Source organism: Lissotriton helveticus, chromosome 12 (assembly GCF_964261635.1).
Source record: "Lissotriton helveticus chromosome 12, aLisHel1.1, whole genome shotgun sequence".
Lineage (NCBI taxonomy): Eukaryota > Metazoa > Chordata > Amphibia > Caudata > Salamandridae > Lissotriton > Lissotriton helveticus.
The window spans coordinates 75,763,577-75,789,306 of NC_136073.1; the positions used below are offsets into that span (position 1 = coordinate 75,763,577).

The following is a 25,730-nucleotide window of genomic DNA, read 5'->3' on the forward strand; positions in this document are numbered from 1 at the left end:
TTATGTACCCCCAGATCCCCACAGTGCCTGTTCATGTACCTCCAGCCCCTCACAGTGCCTGTTCATGTACCTTCAGCCCCTCACAGTGCCTGTTCATGTACCTCCAGTCCCTGACAGTGCCCGTTTATATACTCCCAGACCCCCACAGTGCCTGTTCATGTACCCCCAGCCACTCCCAGTGCCTGGTCATGTACCTCCAGACCCCACATTGGCGGTTCATTTACATCCAGCCTCTCACAGTGCCTGTTCATGTACCCCAGCCCCCCACATTGTCTATTGATGTACCTCCAGCCCCTCAAAGTGCCTGTTCATGTACCTCCAGTCCCTCACAGTGCCTGTTCATGTACCACAGACCCCCACACTGTCTGTTCATGTACCTCCAGCCCCTCACAGTGTCAGTTCATGTACCTCCAGACCCTCAGTGCCTGTTCATGTACCTCCAGTCCCTCACAGTACCTGTTCATGTACCACAGACCCCCACACTGTCTGTTCATGTACCTCCAGCCCATCACAGTGCCTGTTCATGTACCCACAGCCCCTCAGAGTGCCTGTTCATGCACCCCCAGCCCCTCACAGTGCCTGTTCATGTACCTCCAGCCCCTCACACTGCTTGTTCATGTACCCCAGCCCCCCCACACTGTCTGTTCATGTACGTCCAGCCCCTCACAGTGCCTGTTCATGCACCCCAGCCCCCCCACACTGTCTGTTCATGTACCCCCAGCTCCTCACAGTGCTGTTCATGTACCCCCAGCCCCTAACTGTGCCTGTTCATGTACCCTAACCCCCCACATTGTCTGTTCATGTGCCCCCAGCCACTCACAGTACCTGTTCATGTACCTCCAACCCCTCACAGTGCCTGTTCATGTACCCTAGCCCCTCACAGTGCCTGTTCATGTACCTCCAGCCCCTCACAGTGCCTGTTCATGTACCCCCAGCCCCTCCATGTACGCCAAGCTCCTTACAACTTCCTTTCATAGATCCCAAGCTTCTAACACTGTCTTTTCATGTGCTACCAGCTACTCTCCTTTTCACGCACCCCACATTTTTCAGCATTTTCATGTACCCCAAACTCCTCGCACTGTCTTTTTGTTGTACCCCAGCTCCTCATACTCTTTTTACGTATACTAAGCTTATCACACTGTCTTTTCATGTGCACTCGGCTTCTTACACTCTTTTCATGTACCCCAGCTTCGCACACTCTTTTCATATACCCTAATCTCCTCCCACTTTTCATGTAAACTAAGCTCCTCACACTGTCTATTCATGTACTTGCAGCATCTCTCACTCTTTTCATGTACCCCAGCTCCCCACTCTTTTCATGTGCGCTCAGCTTCTTACACTCTTTTCATGTACCCCAGCTTCCCACACTCTTTTCATGTGCACTCGGTTTCTTACACTTTTCATGTACCCCAGCTCCCCACACTCTTTTCATGTGCACTTGGCTTCTTTCACTCTTTTCTTGTGCACTCGGCTTCTTACACCTTTCATGTACCCCAGCTCCCCACACTCTTTTCATGTGCACTAGCCTTCTTACAGTCTTCATGTACTCCAGCTCCCCACACTCTTTTCATGTGCACTCGGCTTCTTATACTTTTCATGTACCCCAGCTCCCCACACTCTTCATGTGCACTCAGCTTCTAACACTTTTCATGTACCCCAGCTCCCCACACTCTTTTCATGTGCACTGGCTTATTTCACCCTGTTCATGTACCCCAGCTCCCCACACTCTTCATGTGCACTCAGCTCCTTACACTCTTTTCATGTACCCCAGCTCCTTACACTCGTTTCATGTGCACTCTGCTTCTTACACTCTTCATGTACCCCAGCTCCCCACACCCTTTTCATGTGCACTCGGCTCCTTGCACTCTTTTCATGTACCCCAGCCCCCCACTCTTTTCATGCGCACTCAGCTTCTTACACTCTTTTCATGTACCCCAGCTCCCTACACTCTTTTCATGTGCACTCGGCTTCTTTCACTCTTTTCATGTACCCCAGCTCCCCACACTCTTTTCATGTGCACTCGACTTTTTACACTCTTTTAATTTACCCCAAGCTCCTTACACTCTTCGTATACCCCAAGCTCCTTACACTCTTCATGGACCCCAGCTCCCCACGCTCTTTTCATGTGCACTCTGCTTCTTACACTCTTCATGTACCCCAGCTCCCTACACTCTTTTCATGTGCTCTCGGCTTTTTACACTCTTTTCATGTACCCCAGCTCCCCACACTCTTTTCATGTGCACTTGGCTTCTTACACTCTTACCATGTACCCTAATCTCCTCCCACATTTCATGTAAACTAAGCTCCTCACACTGTCTATTCATGTACCTGGAGCATCTCTCACTCTTTTCATGTACACTAAGCTTCTTACACTGCTTTTTCATGTACCCCAAGCTCCTTACACTGTCTTTCCATGTACCCAAGCTCCTTACACTCTTTTCATGTACCATAAGCTCCTCACACTGTATATTCATGTACCTGTAGCATCCTTCACTCTTTTCATGTACCCCAAGCTCCTTACACTCTTCGTATACCCCAAGCTCCTTACACTCTTCATGTACCCCAGCTTCCCTCTCTTTCATGTGCACTATGTTTCTTACATTCTTTTCATGTACCCCAGATCCCCACACTCTTTTCATGTGCACTCGGCTTCTTACACTCTTTTCATGTACCCCAGCTCCCCACACTCTTCATGTGCACTTGGCTTCTTACACTCTTTTCATGTACCCCAGCTCCCCACACTCTTTTCATTTGCACTCGGCATCTTTCACTCTTTTCATGTACCCCAGCTCCCCACACTCTTTTCATGTGCACTCGGCTTCTTACACTCTTTTCATGTATTTCAGCTCCCCACACTCTTTTCATGTGCACTTGGCTTCTTACACTCTTCATGTACCCTAAGCTCCCCACACTCTTACCATGTACCCTAATCTCCGCCCACATTTCATGTAAACTAAGCTCCTCACACTGTCTATTCATGTACCTGGAGCATCTCTCTCTTTTCTTGTACACTAAGCTTCTTACACTGCTTTTTCATGTACCCCAAGCTCCTTACACTGTCTTTTCATGTACCCCAAGCTCCTTACACTGTCTTTTCATGTACCCTAAGCTCCTCACACTGTATATTCATGTACCTGCAGCATCCTTCACTCTTTTCATGTACCCCAAGCTCCTTACACTCTTTATGTACCCCAGCTCCCCACTCTCTTTTCATTAACACTCGGCTTCTTACACTCTTTTCATGTACCCCAGCTCCCCACACTCTTTTCATGTGCACTCGGCTTTTTACACTCTTTTCATGTACCCCAGCTACCCACACTATTTTCATGTGCACTCGGCTTCTTACACTCTTTTCATGTACCCCAGCTCCCCACACTATTACTATGTACCCTAAGATCCTCCCACTTTTCATGTAAACTAAGCTCCTCACACTGTCTATTAATGTACCTGCAGCATATCTCACTCATTTCATGCACACTAAGCTTCCTACTCTGTCTTTTCATGTACCCCAAGCTCCTTACACTGTGTTTTAATGTACCCTAAGCGCCTCACACTGTGTATTTATGTACCTGTAGCATCTCTCACTCTTTTCATGTACCCCAAGCTCCTTACTTTCATCATGTACCCCATCTCCCCACACTCTTTTTCTGTGCCCTCGACTTCTTACACTCTTCATGTATCACAGCCTCCCCACACTCTTTTCATGTGCACTCGGCTTCTTACACTCTTTTCATGTACCCCAGTTCCTCACACTCTTTTCATGTGCACTTGGCTTCTTACACTCTTCATGTACCACAGCTCCCCACACTATTACAATGTACCCTAAGATCCTCCCACTTTTCATGTAAACTAAGCTCCTCACACTGTCTATTCATGTACCTGCAGCATCTCTCACTCTTTTCATGTACCCCAAGCTCCTTACGCTCTTCATGTACCCCAGCTCCCCACACTCTTACCATGTACCCTAAGATCCTCACACTCTATTTTCTTGTACCCCCACTCCTCATACTCTTTTCATGTACACTAAGCTCATCACACTGTCTTTTCATGTGCACTTGGCTTCTTACACTCTTTTCATGTACCCCAGCTTCCCACACTATTTCCATGTACCCTAATCTCCTCCCACTTTTCATGTGAACTAAGCTCCTCACACTGTCTATTCATGTACCTGCAGCATCTCTTACTCTTTTCATCTACCCCAAGCTCTTTAGACTCTTCGTATACCCCAAGCTCCTCACACTCTTTTCATGCACATTCCACTTCTTTCATTCTTTCCATCTACCCTAAGATCATCACACTCGATTTTCATCTACCCCTACTTCTCACACTCTTTTCATGTTCCCTAAGCTACCCACACTCTATTTTCATCTACCCCCACTCATCATATGTTTTTTCAGGTATCCTATGCTCCCCACAGTGTATTTTCATGTACCCCAAGCTCCTTACACTCTTCATGTACCCCAGCTTCCCTCTCTTTCATGTGCACTATGTTTCTTACATTCTTTTCATGTACCCCAGATCCCCACACTCTTTTCATGTGCACTCGGCTTCTTACACTCTTTTCATGTACCCCAGCTCCCCACACTCTTCATGTGCACTTGGCTTCTTACACTCTTTTCATGTACCCCAGCTCCCCACACTCTTTTCATTTGCACTCGGCATCTTTCACTCTTTTCATGTACCCCAGCTCCCCACACTCTTTTCATGTGCACTCGGCTTCTTACACTCTTTTCATGTATTTCAGCTCCCCACACTCTTTTCATGTGCACTTGGCTTCTTACACTCTTCATGTACCCTAAGCTCCCCACACTCTTACCATGTACCCTAATCTCCGCCCACATTTCATGTAAACTAAGCTCCTCACACTGTCTATTCATGTACCTGGAGCATCTCTCTCTTTTCTTGTACACTAAGCTTCTTACACTGCTTTTTCATGTACCCCAAGCTCCTTACACTGTCTTTTCATGTACCCCAAGCTCCTTACACTGTCTTTTCATGTACCCTAAGCTCCTCACACTGTATATTCATGTACCTGCAGCATCCTTCACTCTTTTCATGTACCCCAAGCTCCTTACACTCTTTATGTACCCCAGCTCCCCACTCTCTTTTCATGTACACTCGGCTTCTTACACTCTTTTCATGTACCCCAGCTCCCCACACTCTTTTCATGTGCACTCGGCTTTTTACACTCTTTTCATGTACCCCAGCTACCCACACTATTTTCATGTGCACTCGGCTTCTTACACTCTTTTCATGTACCCCAGCTCCCCACACTATTACTATGTACCCTAAGATCCTCCCACTTTTCATGTAAACTAAGCTCCTCACACTGTCTATTAATGTACCTGCAGCATATCTCACTCATTTCATGCACACTAAGCTTCCTACTCTGTCTTTTCATGTACCCCAAGCTCCTTACACTGTGTTTTAATGTACCCTAAGCGCCTCACACTGTGTATTTATGTACCTGTAGCATCTCTCACTCTTTTCATGTACCCCAAGCTCCTTACTTTCATCATGTACCCCATCTCCCCACACTCTTTTTCTGTGCCCTCGACTTCTTACACTCTTCATGTATCACAGCCTCCCCACACTCTTTTCATGTGCACTCGGCTTCTTACACTCTTTTCATGTACCCCAGTTCCTCACACTCTTTTCATGTGCACTTGGCTTCTTACACTCTTCATGTACCACAGCTCCCCACACTATTACAATGTACCCTAAGATCCTCCCACTTTTCATGTAAACTAAGCTCCTCACACTGTCTATTCATGTACCTGCAGCATCTCTCACTCTTTTCATGTACCCCAAGCTCCTTACGCTCTTCATGTACCCCAGCTCCCCACACTCTTACCATGTACCCTAAGATCCTCACACTCTATTTTCTTGTACCCCCACTCCTCATACTCTTTTCATGTACACTAAGCTCATCACACTGTCTTTTCATGTGCACTTGGCTTCTTACACTCTTTTCATGTACCCCAGCTTCCCACACTATTTCCATGTACCCTAATCTCCTCCCACTTTTCATGTGAACTAAGCTCCTCACACTGTCTATTCATGTACCTGCAGCATCTCTTACTCTTTTCATCTACCCCAAGCTCTTTAGACTCTTCATATACCCCAAGCTCCTCACACTCTTTTCATGCACATTCCACTTCTTTCATTCTTTCCATCTACCCTAAGATCATCACACTCGATTTTCATCTACCCCTACTTCTCACACTCTTTTCATGTTCCCTAAGCTATCCACACTCTATTTTCATCTACCCCCACTCATCATATGTTTTTCAGGTGTCCTATGCTCCCCACAGTGTATTTTCATGTACCCCAAGCTCCTTACACTCACTTCATGTACCCCAAGTAACTAGTACGGTCTTTTCCTATACACCAAACTCCTTACACTGTCTTTTCATGTACCCCAGCTCAACATATTCTTCCCATGTCCCCTAGCACCTCACACTGTCTTTTGATGTAACCTAGCTCCTTACACTTACACATGATAAAAAATGGGGGCCCATATTAAGGCATTGAAGGAGTGCCAATAAGTAGGTCCAGCTAACGGAGTCAAATGCCTTATCTATGTCCACAAGAAGCAGGACCACAGGGCGTCCCAGATGATCCACTGCTGCGATGGAGTTATGAGCCCGACTCGGTCTGCCATGTGGGGCATCAATCTATTAGCTAGGCCCCCTTAGCCAACAACTTCGCCTCAATATTCAAAAGTGAGTTTGGGTGATAGGAGGAGTGGAGCTCCGGGGGGCAACTGGGCTAGGGGAATACAACAATCTTGTTGTGTCGCCAGTCTGGAGGCATACGAGTTTCTTCCAGCATGACCTGGATTGGGTCTAGATAATGAATTCCCAACTGCGGCCCATACGCCTCGAAGAATTCACTGGGAAATCTGTTTGGTCCTGGGGCCTTTCCCAGGCGTAGATCTGATCTATCAATCAATCAATCAGAGTACTTGTAAAGCACGCTACTCACCCGTGAGGGTCTCAAGGCGCTGGGGGAGGGGGAGCTGCTACTGCTCGAAGAGCCAGGTCTTAAGGAGCCTTCTGAAGGCGAGCAGGTCTTGAGTCTGCCGTAGGTGGGTAGGGAGGGTATTCCAGGTCTTGGCGGCGAGTTGGGAGAAGGCTCTGCCGCCGGAGGTTGTTCGTTGGATGCGGGGGACAGCAGCGAGGGCGAGGCTGGCAGAGTTGAGCTGTCGGGTGGGGGAGTAGAAGTTGAGTCTGCTGTTCAGGTAGGCTGGTCCGGTGTTGTGGAGTGCCTTGTGTGCGTGGGTGAGGAGTTTGAAGGTGATCCTCTTGTCGACGGGGAGCCAGTGTAGGTCTTTCAAATGGGGGGTGATGGGGTTGCGGCGGGGGAAGTTGACGATCAGTCGGGCGGAGGCGTTTTGGATGCGTTGTAGTCGTCGTATGTGTTTGGCTGGGATTCCTGCGTAGAGTGCGTTGCAGTAGTCCAGTCTGCTGCTGACGAGGGCCTGTGTCACAGTTCTTCTTGGTTCGGTCGGGATCCACTTGTAGATCCTGGGGAGCATGCGGAGGATGTTGTAGCAGGAGGAGACAGCGTTGACCTGTTTAGACATGGAAAGGGAGGAGTCGAGGATGAATCCTAGGTTGCGTGCACGGTCGGTGGGCGTCGCTGCAGTTCCCAGTGTGGTCGGCCACCAGGAGTCGTTCCAGGCTGAGGGGGTGGGGCCGAGGATGAGTACCTCCGTCTTGTCTGAGTTTAGCTTCAGTCGGCTGTTCTTCATCCAGTCGGCGACGGCCTTCATTCACTCATGGAGGTTGGTTTTGGCTGTGTGCGGGTCCTTGGTGAGAGAGAGGATGAGCTGGGTGTCGTCGGCATAGGAGATGATGTTGAGGTCGTGTTGGCGGGCCACTTGTGCGAGGGGGGCCATGTAGATGATGTCGGTGGCCTTGGATCGGAAGGGCAGGAGGCGGACGCTCTGGGTTCTGCCGGAGAGGAAGGACGTGGTCCAGTCTAGGGCCTCCTCTTGGATTCCAGCTTCTAGGAGGCGTGTCTTTAGAGTGCGATGGCAGACCATGTCGAAGGCGGCTGACAGGTCCAGGAGGATGAGGGCTGATGTTTCGCCGTTGTCTAGTTGGCGCCTGATGTCGTCTGTGGCGGTGATGAGGGCTGTCCCGGTGCTGTGGTTTCGTCTGAACCCGGACTGGGACGGGTCCAAGATGTTGTTGTCTTCCAGGTGGCGGGCCAGTTGCATGTTGACGATTTTCTCGATGACCTTCGCCGGGAACGGGAGCAGGGAGATGGGCCTGAAGTCCTGATAATGCCGCAGCCAATTTCTTGATCCTGAGGGGAGCCTCTAGCAACTCACTTACCTCTGCTGATAAGGCCTCAGCATCTGGTTCAATAAGCACCACGCCCTGCACGTTACGAATCGCCAGGATCTGAACAGGCGTCAAAGCGTTTTGAAACAGCCGATGCAGCAGTCTTCCAGACTTGTCTCCCCATTGGTAAATCCTGCTCTGGGAAGTGGGCAAGTGCACCTTGCCTCCTCCAAGAGCACCCCTTAATATATAATAATAAAAAAGAGACTCAACTGCCGTCGGGCCAGTCCAACCATGTTTCATAATTTTTAATACAAGTAAATACAAACAGTTTCTTATAGATATGATTTAAAAAAAATGTTTTAAACATTCATTTTAATTTAATGCCCAACATCTAAATTTATTAAATAGTTAATTTAAAATTAAGTTAATATTGTAAAGCTACTACTAGTAACTTTTCACATGTGAGTTCTCCACCACCATGGCAGTGTTCAACCTACCGTAAAGTATAAGGAAAATGTAAAAAGATTTTTAAACTCAAAAAAATAGTAAAACTATTTTATGTTAAAAGTAACTGTAATGAATTTTATATTTCAAATTTATTTTAAATTTAGAACAAAATAAAAAGACTACAGTCAGACCTAACTTAGTTTTTACTTAAATATTGAATTCATTTAAACATTTTAAAATTAATTCAAATTATTTATTTAAAAATTCCTAACATACCTCCAAGAGGAACATTTATATTTACATATTATGTAGAAAAAAATACATAAAATTAATTTATAGAATACATTAAATCAATTTCATTACTTAAAAAAAGTCATCAACATATTTTACACATCAATATGAGAAGTGGGTATCGAAAATTAGTACAGGATAAAAATTAGTACAGGATAACAACCTAGTCAAAACAAAAAATGCTGCCCGCCACAATCTGTGGCATACTTCATCAGTGGGCTTTTCCTCCCATACAAAACATATAACAGTTTTTATATGGGCTCTTCCACAGAGTTGGACTGTAGGATACCTACATTGGGGATGGCAAAGGATGGAGAGGTTAAGAAAGTCTACAATTAGAACCCCACTGTAGGTTTATTCAGGGCTGCCCTAACCGGTTTAATAAATTGAGTTGTGATGGTTAGTAGAAGATTATTGCCCTTCCAGCAACCTTTTCGTCAACCTGTTTCAGCCAAATTTGTGTGCCTAGAAGGGCCAGCGACCTTCATCATGACATATGGATGTCTAGGAACCTGGCTTGTCCTGTTTGTCCAAAAGTATTGTTGTGAGGATGGACACCAGAAAAAAAATAACACACATGCGCACCAGATAGAACAGGGACTATGTTCCTTCCATAGGGCCCAATTCACAAAGGGTCTCCACAGTCGGGGCGGGCGCTCCTCAATCGTGCCGGGACCTCCGCAATGAGAAAGTGCAGTTCGGAGGTCCCTCCGTGAATGCACGTCCCTCGCCACGACTGTGAGGCCTCCGACACAAGTGTGGATGCCCATTGTGAATTGGGCCATTTGTGTTTTTACTTTGCCTGGGGAATTTACAATAACCAATTATTAGACATAATTATGATCAAGAGTGGTTCAAGGAAGGGAAATCAATCATGCAATAAGTGATACATGGAAAACAGTGAGACTCTGCACATAAAAAATTGAATACATTGTAAGGGGGGTTCAGCTCACCCCTTCCTGTAAGCTTTTCCTATAAGGGCTGCTTTCTTAACACGCGGGTACTGGGTGAGCCGTTCCCTGTAGTCACACACTGTAGAAGGACAACAACTCACTTAGTAAGGTCTTTCCCCAATTTGATTCAAGGTACATCATATACAGTGGCGTAGCTAAACTAGTTGCCGCCTGTGTGTAAGAGCGGGGTTTACTGGCGATGCCGCAGGTAACAGCCGGGGGGGGGGGGATAGGGAGGCCGCCAACCCCAAAATATGTGCCGCCAGGGCAGATCACCCCCTTGCCCCTTCCCTTCCCTTGCTATGCCACTGATCATATAGCTAGTTATCAAAATGTGAATTAGTAGTGGTTTAAAGCATAGGGTCACAATAGACAAAATAGTTGTGTGTCTCTCTTGTTGGAGCCACAATGCCCCATTTAATTATCAATGGCCTGTATTAGTCTCAAACCAGATTAAGGTTGAATAATGTGATAGGCCTGCTTTTCCAGGAATGGGAAGAATATAATTTACTCCGCATTGACGTCATATTCTGAAAACAGACTATGGGGTAAATGTTTATATAGACTGCGACTCCGCTAGCATGCATCGGCAGTGGGATTGTTGGGCTCAGCCAGTGGAGTTTGACCCTTGACAAATTAAGTATTTTCCCCCTGAGGGGTTTTGTCTTGGGCTCATTACCTTTGCTCCCACAATAGGGTCATAATATTACCTAAGCCTAAAATTAGATTCTTTCTTTTCCTGGAAAAGCAAATTTATCACACTATTTTGCATTCGTCTGGCTACAGCATAACTTAAGCCACTAATGATTAAAGGAGGCAGTGCAGCCCTAGATATGGTTTGCATGTTCTCACTTACCGTCTTCCATACATGATTTCAGACAGGGATCACAGGGGGATCTGGGCTACTTTTACAATATCAAGTGAAGTGGTTTATGGGGTAAGAGAGGTAAAAAAAACTATTTAACATTTCAATTTGTTTAATGCAAAAAGTAACACTCAAAAGACAATGACTGCAAGCAAAGGTGATTTACAAATACTAGTTTTTATTTTGTCTTTATTGGCAGAATGTCTTTTTTTACTTTTTTACTTTTGTTCTTTTTTCAGAGAACAACAAGGGCTACATGACTACAGGAATCATAACGCATTGGCCACTGTGCAAAAAATAATATAAAACAAACACCTCAACAGAACTAAAAACAAAAAGAGTTGGTTAAGGCAGGAGTTCAAGTTGGAGCTCGCTTCCAAGAAGCGTAATGATTTGATGTGGTTTGATTTTTTTTTTTGGTCTAGTCCCAGATGGACATTGGCCATGTCTGTCAAAGTCACCATCCATTTTGGCACTGTTGGTAGATTCCAGAAAAGGAAGAGAAGGAGAAATGGCTTCTATCTGGCACAGGCTTCAGAACTGCAGGTTCGTGGGACTCCCAGAAGGTGTAGAAGAGGGTGGCACCTGCATTTGGGACCCTGGCACTGTACAAGTGAACCCCGATATACAAGAGGATATTGGAACCAGTGATCGCAAGGGGAACAAGGTAAGTGTCAGGCAGAGGGATAACAATTTCAGGTGTTTTAGTCTCAGAGGAGATCTGTACGACATGTACTAGGATATTGGTCGCTGCCACCGTGTGAGTGAGCCCAGACAGAGGGGAAATATGAATATTTCTTCAAAGTGGGGGTGGAGCTAGTGTCTGGCAGAAGCATCACAGGAGGTGTGGAAATAACCGGCAGCTGCACATCATCTGAAGCTCTGTACGGACAGGCCCAGACACACAAAACAGAAACTAACACCTCTTATTGCAGGGATTACAGTGCTGCTGGAAGGCAGAGAGCTCCAAACATCTGGATCTCAGAGGCAGTGTAGAATGTAATAGCAGTGACACATGGGCCTACAGAACTAAAGAGTCAATGGTCGGGTATACACAAGTAAAATTTAGACCTCTGATTTCCAGCAAAAGGGATCTGGTGGCTGTAAGGGTGATAACAATGTTGGGTTGTTAGGCTCACCGGAAGTCTGGAAGGGGACTGAAGCAGCATTTGAGTCTCCAGCACTATAATGAGTGGGCCCGCTGCATTTCCTATTTTGGGAATGAAGCACATCCGAGTAGAAGTGTAGGTTTGATGGTCTACTTGGGCATATGTAGTGGGATGTATGGGGCGTGATAGCTTCATATGAGGGTGATCGCTTGGTTGTGATGCAGGCTAACAAACAGATCACAAAACTGCGCAGAGTGGAAAGTGTCCTCGTACAGGAACGTCACAGGGGAAACATGAAGCGAAGCTTGAAGTGGACCAACCATGGCTGAAAGGGATCACGCCCAGAACTTACTATTAACCAGGTCCTTCCACTCTCCTTTAATTTCCATAAAATAAACATGAAAACAAACACAAACAATCTCAGCGGTGCCATCTCTCTCTGCTCCCTGACTAGGAGGATGTGAGGCAATCACACTAGTCTGGAAATTAGCTCTTGGTATTGTTTGAGAGCTTGACATCTGGCTTTATAGGTTTCAGGAGAGTCCTGTAGTCATTTGTTCATGTTTGGATGTCAAAACTCAAAGGTTGTTGGAAAATAATGAAAGGTCCGGCCAGATTTAAAAAGGCAAAGCAGCTTTCAGTGGGCGATCACTAAGACGTCACCAATAAAAAGTGTAGTCCTTCAGCGCACTAAAAACATGAGTACACACTTTTACATCCACTCGAGACACTTCCAAATCGACACTGGCTGAAAAATCTTCACTGCTCTTCCTACTAACAATCGGGACTGAACGCCATAGTTTTGCACAGGGCTCAAGGTCACTTCTGCGTCACTTCCTCGCTCAGGAGAACCACTTCCTTTGTTCATGGGAACAACTTCCACTTCCAAGAAAACCACTTCCTGCCTCCTTTCGCACTTAGCCATCAGATTCTGGAAAGTCACTTGCTATTGGGTTGACCAAAACGTTCCATGAGGCCAAGAGCTGTGAAAGATCATAGGAACAAAATAGGGCAATGCGTCAGCAGAGAGCGAATCCAAGAGAAGCATCTTACTTGACCTTGATCCCTCCTACAATCTCATTGGTGGATGTTGCTGGGGCCCAGTGCGGTGCTTTGCTTCTCCTCCTGCTTTGTAGAGCCCTCACTACTAATGACAACGTTCTTGAACTCTTTCAAAGATGATGGGTCAGAGTCTACGAGGATGATCAGCAAGATGGCAAAAGTGGTCCCCGCTCTCGACCTTGTGTTGTAGGTAGACAGGAAGTTTGTGTTTACCGCACATGACAAGCTGGCTGAATGCTTTGAAGTACCTAGGGTAGGCTCTGAAGTGGGAGATTGGGTACCTAGAGATGTAGACATGTGGATAGAGAAATGTCAAAAGGCCTCTGGACCTGTTGCAAAGTTGGAAACCAGTGACTTCACTGCTTTAGCTAAGATGTCCGAGATACCAGAGTTACTCTGCCGTGTTCAATCTTTGCGGGGATCTTCAAGTTGATGGTGTAGGAGCAACTGCGAGCTAGGCCAGAAACCCACATGGATCCACCATATCACCAATGCAGACAAAGGAGTGCCAGAAAAGTCTTGTCAGCCTGAAGACCTGGGAGAGCAAGAGGAAAGACTGGTGGATTGACCCTTCACAGTTGACCCAGTGAAGCAGGTTTGCAGAGGCGGACAACAGCGGGGTTAGAGGTCCGCCCCAGGGCGGAGACTTCCAGGGTTCATTTACCAACAGAACGTGAGCATCTGTCCCAGACACTTCTCCGTGCTGTGCGTATGCGGCAAGACCCAGCGATGCGCCAGAGCATTGTGGGCGTGCCTAAATAGGCGTGTCTTTCAAAGGGCCCTCCTCTGCGGTTAACCATGTCTCTTTCTGAGAGCCCACATGTACATACACAGAGCATGTTAAATTCACACCATATTCCACAAGGCTGAACCCCCAGAGCAGAGGAGATAGGGAGGGAATTGGGATGAAGATTTAGACACCCCCACAGTAGAAAATAAAAATTGCAATTTACAAAAAGAATGAAGTCTTTTGGCAACTCAGAGCAAAGGAGAATTCATAATGGAAAAAAAACAGGAACATAAACATTGTTCGTCATTACAGAACAAAGTAATAAAGTTCACATTATTTTCGAGGTTCTGAGCTGAACTAAAACGTATATTTTTTTTAAAAAAAGAAAGTACTTTTTTTCTGGAAATCAACAACTTTTTTCTTCTCCTTTGAGAGTAAGTGTGCAAAATCCTTTTTCTGGGAGCGGGACATTTTCTCCTTTCCCCCCTATTTTCACCCCCTAGAGTCACTAGAAATAGCAATAATAATAATAATAATAATTAAAAAAATTGGGGTGTGGGGAAAAGGCTCAGTTGGTGGTCCCAGGTGCACAACAGACTGGTCCTTGCGGCTGCAGGGCACCCACTCATACTTTATAGTATATGTTTGCAGGACTCTGTGGCGGCATCTCCTGCACGATGTAGACGGGATGGCCGTAGTCCCCGCTAACCTTTTCATAGTGGGGGCAGAAGGCGCCGCCGTCTGAAGTCCTGAGCGGGATGATGATGTCACTGGGCTCAGAGCCGTTGTTGTTGCCCCCGCTGCTCCTCTTGGGGCTGGTGAGGGTGCTGAGGGAGAGCGGCGGGTGGTGTGTGTCGCTGTGCTTGGAGCGTCGCCGTCTGTAGCAAACGGCACCCACCACTATGATAATGATGAGTAGGAAGGCGGCACCGCCCGCCGCCCCGGCAATGATTGGGATATTGGACGGTGATAGGGGACCGTTCTCTCCACCACCTTTTGTGGCGTTGGCAGAGATATCTCCTGCAGAGAAAAAGAAAGGAGAGAGATGTGATCAGATGAGTAATCAAGAGGTCAATGTGCATCAATTTTTCACAAAACCTTACATTTCTAAAGCTGATTTATCCGCTAAGATCTCAACAGCTCCCATCCTACCTTGAGACTACTAGAAGATTTTGGAGGGCAAAAAGCCTGCCTTAAATTTTGAGCAGTTACATTTTGAACAGTTGTGTGCGAGCATTGAGTATTTTTCTACATTGTGGATCAAATTCACCGTCATTTACAACTATTAGCCTGATTTAGATCTTGGCGGGCGGGTTACTCCATCTCGATGGCGACAGATATCCTGTCCGCCGAAATATAAATCCCATTATATCCAATGGGATATATATTTCGGGATTATCCGTCACCATTGTGATGGAGTAACCCGTCCGCCAATACCTTAATCTGGCCCTATGTCTCCCTAACATGGTTAAAACCAACTCTCTAAGTCCCCTAGCAAAGAAGGCAAAAAATAGGTAGACGGGGTGAAATTGAATCCAAATGTCTACAAACATAATAGAAATATGAATGAGAGAGAGAGTAAGTGGTGAGAGTTGGAAGAGTTTTGAATCAGATAAATGTGGATTTCTGTAAACTTCACTCAAAAATGTAACTAGATTTCAAGTTATCTGACATGTGTCTTCATTTGACCAGCCATGTTTCTTCCTTTCGTAGTTGTTTTTTTTTGCAAAATTTGAGCTCTTTGAGACGTGTCAAGGACATTAAAAAAATTGTGAAACATCATCCAAGTATACAACTTCTAGACATTCAGCAGAAAAAAAGATCCACTTAAGAGGTGATTTTGAATCCTTCACGGCACAAAATTTCAGGGCCACTATTTAAGAATGACATTTGGAAAGTCCTTAACATATTTTAAGGCGATACACAAAGAGGCTAACTAACAAGTGGAAACTACACGACTTTATATTCCAGAACTGGGTGGTTTTACACTGCAAGAAGGGTTAATTTGAAAAAGTGCAAACAAATGAAATTAAAAAGCAACATTTTCACAACATGAAATAGCAAGACCATCTAATTTCACGTAGGAAAAAGGGAAATCTCACAACACAGCAATATGGGAATTCACAAAGCAACAAGCACTAACAAAAAAAATATTTTCGCCTATGTGAGATTTATTGGCTTTGTCAATTTTTTTTTACATGTTGCACAGCAGCGCAGAACATTGACTTAAAAAGAAAAAAAACAACTTTGACGTGTCTAGCGTTGACAGCGTCATAACGCTTGCTTTATTTCATTTAGGCCAAGTAGTTCCATGAAGGTGAGCACTGGAAGGATGCAATTCATCCAGTCAAAAGGATGGCAAAGAAGCTAAGCTCCTGGGGAAGGATAATACAAGAAGAGGATGTAAAGTCATCCAAAAATAAGAGCCAATCATATGTAATTGACAGGAATGCCAACCAATGGTAAGCAGTGGGCTGGCCCAAAGTCCATTGCAAGCAGTGGTATTGTTTACAATAGGTCTTTGACAACAGATGGCTAAAAGCTGTCTGTGGGAGAGACCTAAGGAGGCAGGGTTCACAAAGCAAATAGGACGGTTTTAGGAAAGGAATGTGCAAAGTGGCTGTCTTTACAAATCAAAAATGGCTGGATTAAAAACAGAGATCTCACAATGCTAAAACCACCGAAGTTAAAATGGAAAATGCTGAATTTTAACCCCTTGCGTGCTTCTGTCGGCCATCGGCCGTCGCGCTCACTACCTTCGTAGTGCTGCGCATGTCCGTTGCCGCCGCGGTTAAGCGGTTAATATTCCAATAGAAGAAGAGGGATTTCAGAAAGCAAAATGTTGGCTTTTACATTTGGAAATCTGTGCTTGCAGAATTTAGGCCCACCAGTTACAATGCTTTGTTTAAAAGATATGTGGAGCCCAACAACGAAAAAGGACAAGTAGGCTTCTCCCGTGAGTTAATGCCTGATGTGCGTGGCTTGTTGCCCGTCCCAGTGGGAGAGGCACATCTGCAATAAAGCCAATGTTGTTATGTCACCGATACCCAAAGGGTAAAGTCAGACCTTACTAGGAATGCATGTTAACATTCCGTTCTTATCCTATCTTTTATATTTTTAACACTCTTTCATCCGTTTTTTTCATTTTTATTCTATTTTGATGTACCCTTTAATGACATTTGAAAGAGTTGTTTTAGTAAATGAAAGGCATACATTGCATTTTTTTTTAATAATGACATTTAAAGAGTTGTTTTAGTAAATGATAGGCATACATTGCATTTTTTTAATATGCTATTACATGTTTTGTCTTCCTTTAACAATTAGATTGTTTTAGATGCTTCCAGTTTGTGTGTATTTTTGAACATTTATTTTGCCTATTTCTCCACTTGTTAAAATTCTAAAGTATTAAACTTAGAAATGAGTATGCAAGTTGTCCTCCTAAGTGCATTTGTCGGTACCTTTTGACTTCTGGTCACCCCCAATAAATCATTAATGTAACCCGGGGACCCCCCTGAATCATTTTTGGAATCTGGGGCTCCCCCAGTTATTCATGACTGCTAGCTGAGGGCCCCCGCCTAAGCATTATCAATGATTTGAACTGGAAAACAATACACAAAGAAATGCAGAAAAAACATTAAAACAAACACACAAACGATGACACATTTTGTTTAATTCTCAAACACATATAAATACAAAAAAAATCTAACATGAAGGTTAGAGCTTTTCTAAATTCAAATGAGGCCACTCATCATCCATATCATTTTGTTTGATACACTTGCACTGCTCCCACAAATTAATTTAATTTTTAGTCTCCAATGTCAAATTCCTTCATATTTACAGTACATTTTAAGATCTTCAATTGTACATTTAGCTTCTTTATTTATATACACTTTATTAATCTGCTAATTATAATTAATTTTCTACGTAGTCGCAAATCCCCTGAGGAGGCTTCGCGGACCCCCAGGGGTCCCCGGACCACAGGTTGGGAACCACGGCTGTAAACGATGAAAAGAGGCGGGTGGGGATTACGTCGGCAGCAGCGGGAGCACAGAAGCATGGGAGATCAAAACAGATGGCCCGCCACAAGCGTGATATGCGTTCAGCATTCTGTACACATGGTGGTGGCAATCTCAATTGCGGGGATGGGGCGGGGGTATTTCTTTTTGTATCATGTGGCAAGCCAGCCGGTTTTTACCTTACTTGTCTCTGCTGAAAGTATTTTCAGAAACCCAGGCAAAATGAAAGTTTGCTATTTATTTGCTCCCTGTCCACAGTCAGTTGGCTGCTCTTTTGAGGTGGAGCACCAAGGCAGCTGCCTACATCGGGACTTAACCCCTTGGCTGCGGCGGTAATTCCGCCGCAGCGCTAGGGGGGCCGCGCGGCGCCGCCTTGTCTCGGGCTGTGCTTGTGACGGAGTGGCTCCGTCACTGTCCGCCCGCTCAATAGAACGCGCTGCAGGCGCGAAATCAGCAACGCGCAGGCACGGCGGCCGGGCCGTGACGGAACCACTCCGTCACCAGTACAGCGCGTCCGTAGCTGGTGACGGAGTGGTTCCGTTACCAGCATCGATGAGGTTAAAGAAGGTCTCGGCCTTAATGCAGGGCCTACTGTACCATGCCTTAACACAAATTGGCCATGTTTTTCAGCAGCACTGAACACGGCATGCTCCTACCCTGCTTCGACACGACAGACTGCACAGTTTCCAGCTCTTCCTTTAGTCTTCACTTTTTATCCTCCCCATGCCTGCACCTGCTCTCACTAGCAGTCTTCAGTCCTTCTGGCCTGCCACCGTTCACTACCCGCATGAAACATAACTTGCCATTCACTACCCCAGCCCCCCTCCACCCTTCAGGACTGACACCACGTCACCAAAGGCGTAGCGCATGGAATTGTGGGAAACAAAGTTCAGAATTTCTAAAGGAAGAAGTACAGCCCAGGAAGCTGCACCCTGCAAGAGACGTGATGTCATAGCGCGAGGGCGTGACGCGGAGTCTCGAGAGTGGCACCTGAAAGACAAGTGTTCATAGCAAGCAGCCCCGGCTCTAGAAGTTTTTTCTTTGGGTGAGCTTTATAGAAGCATGGGTGGGCCATGAAGGTGAGTGGGTGCTGGCCAAAAAACAACAAAGTATTTAATTGATCTGATATTTTAGGTATTGGCATCTGTCCTCGTTTAGCGTTTTTAACACAATTATCAGCACCCGCAGAGCTACATACTTTGCTTTCTTTGATGTGCTTCCGGTGGGGAAAGGGATGGACGCTGCTTGTCAAATCTTTAAGATGCAGAACTTTAAGACTGCAGCATGCTCCTGGTCATGTGTAGCAGCTGCCCTAAAGTGCAACTTTACAGCTTTTCATGCTTTTAAAAAACTTTGGCAGCTTTTTACTTTGCAAAGCATTGAACTTTAAAAATACGATGCAATAAGCCCAGAATCATAATTTAGTTTTCATGTTTTCCATGCAGTTCATTTGTGCATCATAGCAGCTAATAAACTCTGCTGACTTCACACCTCTTCCCGGGCCTGAATGTATCCTATATTACTGGTGTCAATCATTACAATAAACGATAAGGGAGGGCCCGCGGGAGTGCACGCCCCTGTGAAAGATTAAGGTGAAAAACGCTTGGTTTTCAGTTCTGAATGGCCTTGGGTGGGCCAGGGTATTTCTTGGGTGGGCTTGGCCACCCGGCCTACACTCTAGAAACGGGCCTGATAGCACGGTAGGTGAGCATGCGGATTGTCCCCCAGCACAGGTTACGCAAACAAAACAATGATGGACGGAATTCTGAATGAATCATACATTCACCCCCAGTCAAGAGATCTGGGTTAAACCCATCGTTCTTTTGCTCACCATGCCACCCCAGTTTAGACCCAGCCATATGCAAATCAGTCTGACCCTGTGCCCCATGGGAACAGTCCAGACCGAACTGCCAAGCCAGGTCCTCCCTGGACCGGAAACAAGCATACTAGGACCGGCACAGGTTAGACCAACATAGTGACATCATTATAAACCATGAGCTCTTCTCAACCAGCTAAAGCTCTCCACAGTCGGACCTAAAAAAACTTGTAAAAGAGACTAAAGGGAACCTGCACTGGGGAAGCCAGGATAAAACTAGAGACCATGTGTGCTCTCTGTGTGAAAAGCAAGCAGAGGGTCAGATTCTAAACATACATGTCTCTGCCCACTCCCCGCCGCTTCGTTCTGTGAGGCAGTCCGCCACGGCCGGTAGTAGTTGTGACTGCAGGGCGGTGACGTGGGGAGGTGACAGGTAAGTGAACATATAAATAAATAAAACGAATTTCGTTGTGTGCACTGCATCACCAAATGCGATGCAGTGCGCGCAACGAAATTCGTTTTATTTATTTATATGTTTACTTACCTGTTAAAGTCCGTAATCAATACATTACTAGCCCCCACCCTGCCCCTCCCCACGTCACCGCCCTGCAGTTACACCTACTACCGGCCGTGGCTGAAGGCAGTAACCTGCGGTAATCTGTGACCGCGCCCTTATAAGAGCATCCCTGCCCAACCTCAGTATCTCCCTCCGAGTGGAAGCAGAGCATGTCGCTGATGAGACATCTGTCCATATAGAAACTTCCCTCACAGTTGGCACATGTTTTGTTACTGCCGCTATCCCGGCCCCTCCCCAGAACTGCAACCAATGACCTCTCTTTAGAAATATTTCTTGTTGTAATGACATCTCCTTTTTAAAACATCTCTCCACAGCCCCAGCCTGCTCCTCTCTATTGCCCAAATCTATATCATAAATAGGGCTCCAGGTTTTATGGCTTTTATTTTTCTGATGTTTCTGCGCGTATTTATCCATATTTATTTTTTTGCTAATTGTATCTGTAATTATCCATATTTTTTTTGGTGAAAATATTAAACTGAAATTAGTTTATTTCAACATTTATTTAACCGCTAAATGGGCACTCCATGCTTGAGTTCCTGACAGGTTTCAATTATATGAATAAACACATATAAGTCAATGCACTTACATGAACACACGCAAATTTGAGTATTGATGTTATGCACATCTGCTGCTGCGTATGCCTCATTACTAAAATTCCTTTCTTTCTTACCCCCATTACCTGTCAATCCGCTCAGCTATTGGCCAGGCAGTAAAGACTAACAGCATTTAGAATAACTCAAAAAGAACCAAATGTATGTTTTTATACACAGTTAAATATAAATACAGGGCAAAAAATAAATATTTTTCTCCCTGTATTTATCTGTAAAAATATGTAAAAATTGAAAACAGGGAGACTTACTCATACTTTGGGCTCCCGGTTTGATGGTATATATATATTTTTTTTAAACATTTCCATCTGTATTTATCCATTTTTATTTTTTGGCCATCTCATTGGTATAACAATATTTATTTTGTGTTTTGAGAATAAATGAAGCTGTAATAATTGTATATTTCCACATTTATTTAACTCTTGAACGTGCACTCATACATGTTTGCCTGTCACATTTCACTAAATTAAGCAGCCACAAATAACAAAACTACACTCGCAGGTAAATATTAACGTTATACTACAAACATATGTTAGCATATGCCTTTATTTGAGAAAATCTCATCCTGTTTTTTTAACTCTCCATGCTGTCTATCTGCTCAGCTATTGCCCGGAATTCATGAAAGACAGCATGGAGAGTCTCTCACATGAAGGACCATTTTCAGTATTTTTCTGCTTTTAAAAATAAAAACAGATGGGAAACACTTTGTTTTCTGTCTGTTTGTATCTGTAAAAATCTGTAAAAACAGAAGCCTTAATCATAATCTATATTATAAAGCCATTTTCCCATGGATGATGAATGTTCTTTATTCAAGAACATCTCTCCCCATCCTGTCTCGAATTCTCTCTAGAAGTTTACTTGTTTTAAGGACTCCTCCCTAATTGTAACATCTTTCTTGTGTCCTAGCCTGCCCCTTCCCATGGAAGCAACTTATTTTACAAAAGATTGTACCCTGCCCTCGCCTGTCTCTTAAAGTTATTATTATAAGAAAATCTCCATTGGCCAAGGTGGCTTGTTAGGGCTATTAGAAATGTCACTGGTTTGTTCAAATAAGAACTTCTCCCTACAGCTGAGATGTGTACTTTCTCGTTCTTCATCACCCACTTGCTCTTCCAACAGAGGGAAGAAATTTAGCAAAGGAACACAAAGAAAAAACTAAAAACAAGGAACATGCCAAAAAATCCACTTGCGGCTTTACATGATACTTTATGGGGAAAACAATCCTTACGTATTCCTTGCTCTAATGAAAACCAGAACAACAACGTTTCAGAGGGCCTCTCTGACCCCAAACTATTGTTTATCTGGTTTCAGTTTTTCTCTCTACATAAATGACAAAAATAAGCTTTTTTCCTGCGTGGTGGTAAGGGCCCGGGTTAATTTTCTGGCAAGATAATTGTTCCTCCGGATTACGTTATTTTTTTCTCATTTAGACAGCCATCTGGGAAAGGGTCCAAACTTTGAAATTTTTTATTTGTCGGCTTGCAAGGGCAGACCAAAAATGGTTCATATTTCTGTTTTCTAATTATTTCCCTTCTGCTTTGCAAAGATGGGAAAGCCAGGCCTGTTTGTACAAGCAGGAAAAATCTCTGTTTTTTCACGTGATGTGTTTGCCCCTCTAGGTTTTAATGAGGTAGGTCACCAAACTTTTCCACCGCAATTCAAATTACCTTTGTAAACGAGAGCGCATATTTTTTTTAAATAAACATTGTCTGCATTTGGGAAAAGCCACTAGACAAAAATTGAGTGTCAGAAGGGGGTTATGTCATTGCTGTCCAATAGGAGGCTGGATTCGGCAATCCATACCTTTCAGTAGGGGGAGAGTGAGATGGACGACAATTTAGGAATGACTTCTCTCAGAAGTAGTGGTGTGTAAAGTTTTTTTACACAAGTGCAGTCTTACAGAGCTATCTTGCAAGCATTGTGTATATGTGGTTGTATGTTCTTACAACGAACTCCGTTGTAACACATGCCTTTACCGCGCATGCGTTACAACGGAATGGTTTTTCCACGCTTATCCTTCTCCACGAATTCTTCCGTGGTGACGTCATACGTCGTAAAGAGGAAGCGGAAGTTTCTTTCCGTTTCCTCTTATATGACGCCGATTGCCTGCACATCTCGACTTCAGGTTTTTTTTTTGTTTTTTTTTTGGGGGGGAGCCCCCCAAACCCCCCGTTTTTTAATTGTACCCTTTACCACACATGCCTTTACTACGTACCTCGTAGTAAACGTATGCGTGGTAAAGGCTTTCGTTGTAACCACGCATGCGTTGTAATGCATGCGTGGTTAAGGTTTTCGTTGAAACTGCCGCGTTGTAGTGGCCGTTTCCCTGTATATGTGCGTATACCGTGGCCAACTTCATCTCGTGTGCAAGTCAATACACAATTTCCACTTGCATCCAAATTACGAAAGTCCTTATGTTCATGTGAAATCCCACCTTCATGACATTTTTGTATTTTGTTAGAGTTTTTGTAAAAAAAAAACTCTCTAAGATCCTGAACTTTGCAACTTTCCATACCTTTATTCAGGTGTCCAGACTGTGCGTACAGGCTGGACACCTTTAGTCTGTAAAACACAATCCTGGCCACAATTATTCTGAAGGGATTGTCTTCAAAGGTGCAGGGAACAAATAAGAGAGCTTGGACACATGGAGGGCTGGGCATTCTTTCATTACTGTTACCAGGGTCCTGCTTCTATCTAACCCAATAAGTGTCAAATTTGTATCTATTATTTTATCAATTTAATAAGTATCAAAACGTTTTATCTTTTGTATTGTGCAAAGTTTTTTTTTTTTAATCATGCAATAAAGTTTCTTTCTTTATTTCTACTCCTTCTATTCAGGATTCAAAGGCCCCTGGAATCGAAGCTTGCGATTTGAACTGAGGCAGCAAAATTCTCAGTAGACAACCAGGAATTTGCAAATTCAATGCATGAAATGTTTAATCCTTTTGTGTAAGTTTTCGAAGTATTGTTGTCAACTTTTGAGGACTTCTTGGTTCCTTCTGGCAGCTGATAGAAGGAAGGAAGCTGCAGGGTGCGGTTGGGAAGGACACGTTCTGCAGAGATTTCTGACCCAAATTTCTGTGAGCTGAGATCTCACATTATAGAGGCACTGCTCGCCAGAGCCCTGGGGGGTGGAAGTGTCGCTCCATGGACTTCCATTGTGCTGGCAGGGCTCGGGTGTTGTGATATTTCCCCCAAGCAGGATTTTTTTTATATTAACAACTCTGGCATCCAGAGTGTCTGATCTCTCCACAGAGATGACACCTTTTGAGTACAAGTCAGTGATTCTAACGCGATTTTGGGGGTAGCAAAGTGTAAATAAAGATAAACAGAGGGTGAGAGGGAAAAGGAGGAAAGACAAAAGGCACATTGTGTAAGAAGGGCGAGGGAATGCAAGAGGAGAGAAGATGAGGGTGGAAAAGCAAAGGAGGGATCAGATAGAGGGGTGAGGGAAGAGGAGAAAGGAAAAAGAGCGGACTAGGAAATGGGTGGACGATAGAGTGCAGATTCAGAAAGGGAGGAAAGGAGGGATAGGTGGTACAAGAGGAAAGGGAGAGACGTCAGAAAAGGAGAGAAGAGAGGGGAACAGAAATGGTTAAAAGGGAAATGAGTGGAAAGAGGTTTGAGAGAAAAAGGAGAAAGATAATGTGGAGAGAACGTGGGGTTGGAGAGAGGATGGAAGGGGTGGAGAAAAAAAGAATAGGCAGTGTGATAGAGAAAGGGAGTGACAATAAACAGAGAGAGAACAGAGTTGGGGAAACGTGGAGTGGAACAGGGATAGAGAGGGGGAGCAGAGAAGTGAGGGTGAATAAGAAAGGAGGAGATATGAGCAGGGAGCGAGGTGAGAGTAAAGACATAAACTGAGAGAGAGAATGGAAGAAGCAGAGAGGGGCAAGAGTGAAATCGAAGTGGTGCAGAGATTTGGAAGGATGAGGCCATTGCATGAAGACAAACATGGAGAGAAAGGGATTGCAGAGGTCGACCAAAAATGGAAAGGGAGAGATTAAAAGATAAGAAAGAATAAGAAAAGTGGAAAGTTAAGGACGAGAGTGACATAGAGGCAGAGAAGGTTAAATGAAGACAGAGAGAGAGAGAAACAGAAGGGTTTGAAAATGGGAGAGAATGGGGAGATTAGGACATCCAAGAAAGTAGAGCAGTGAGAAAACATAAGGTAAAAGAGAGAGGACTATGAGAGAAGAAGAACAGAATGAGAAATAGGATAACCGAAAAGAGGGACTGGAATAGGACGATAAAGAGGATAGGTGAGAGAAGGGGGCGTGAACGGGGGCTAAAGAACACGTTAACCCCCACTGCAGCACCCTCAAAAGAAACGAATGTGTGTTCAGAAGAAGGGTGAGCCAGAAGGAGACCTTTAGTTATTTTATCTTGTTGCATTTGCACCATGGACAAAGGCAGAGGTCAAAGGTCATGGGAGGACTTCTGATAAATTGCTGCTTATTCTTTTGACACTGAGATTTCAGACTGGTGTGTATTTTTCCTTATTCTGACTGAAATATGCTCGAATTTTATACAGTAAAACAAGCGACAACCTCGGGGCAACTGAAGTCTGAACGGGCAGACTGGGGAATAGCAATTTTTTTCTAAAAGGACACTTAAATTTACTTGTAAGTAAAATACACAAATATTTCAAAGGACAAATAGGGCCTTTTTGCAATTCTAATGTGCAATAGAAACAAAGATTTTAATAGGATTAAAACAAACCAAAACACTTGTGTGAGGCGCAAATAATAAAACGCACACAAAACCCCGATTGTCACACATTATCGTTTGTTTGCAGTGCAGTAAAACTGCAAGTCTGACTGATGTAGCCGTCATTTCAATGACACATGTAGTCTTTGTAAATGGCAGGGCCCTAGCACACTGGGAGTTAGTCATATTTGAGTGGTGTGCTCCAAACGGCACCGCTGGGGGCATGCTACGTATGCCCGCTCTCCCGCT

General features: G+C 44.6%; 1 protein-coding gene across 2 annotated transcripts in view; it reads right to left on the reverse strand.

Moving 5' to 3' along the window:
* Positions 1 to 11,011: 11,011 nt before the first annotated feature.
* Positions 11,012 to 25,730, reverse strand: part of EFNB3 (ephrin B3) — a 417,083-nt gene continuing 402,364 nt past the window's right edge. For both annotated transcript variants that reach the window (XM_078671092.1, XM_078671091.1), the window contains one exon: positions 11,012 to 14,774. In XM_078671092.1, the coding sequence (XP_078527218.1) occupies positions 14,380 to 14,774 (395 nt within the window). In that variant the 3' untranslated portion in view covers positions 11,012 to 14,379. The remainder of the gene's footprint in view (positions 14,775 to 25,730) is intronic.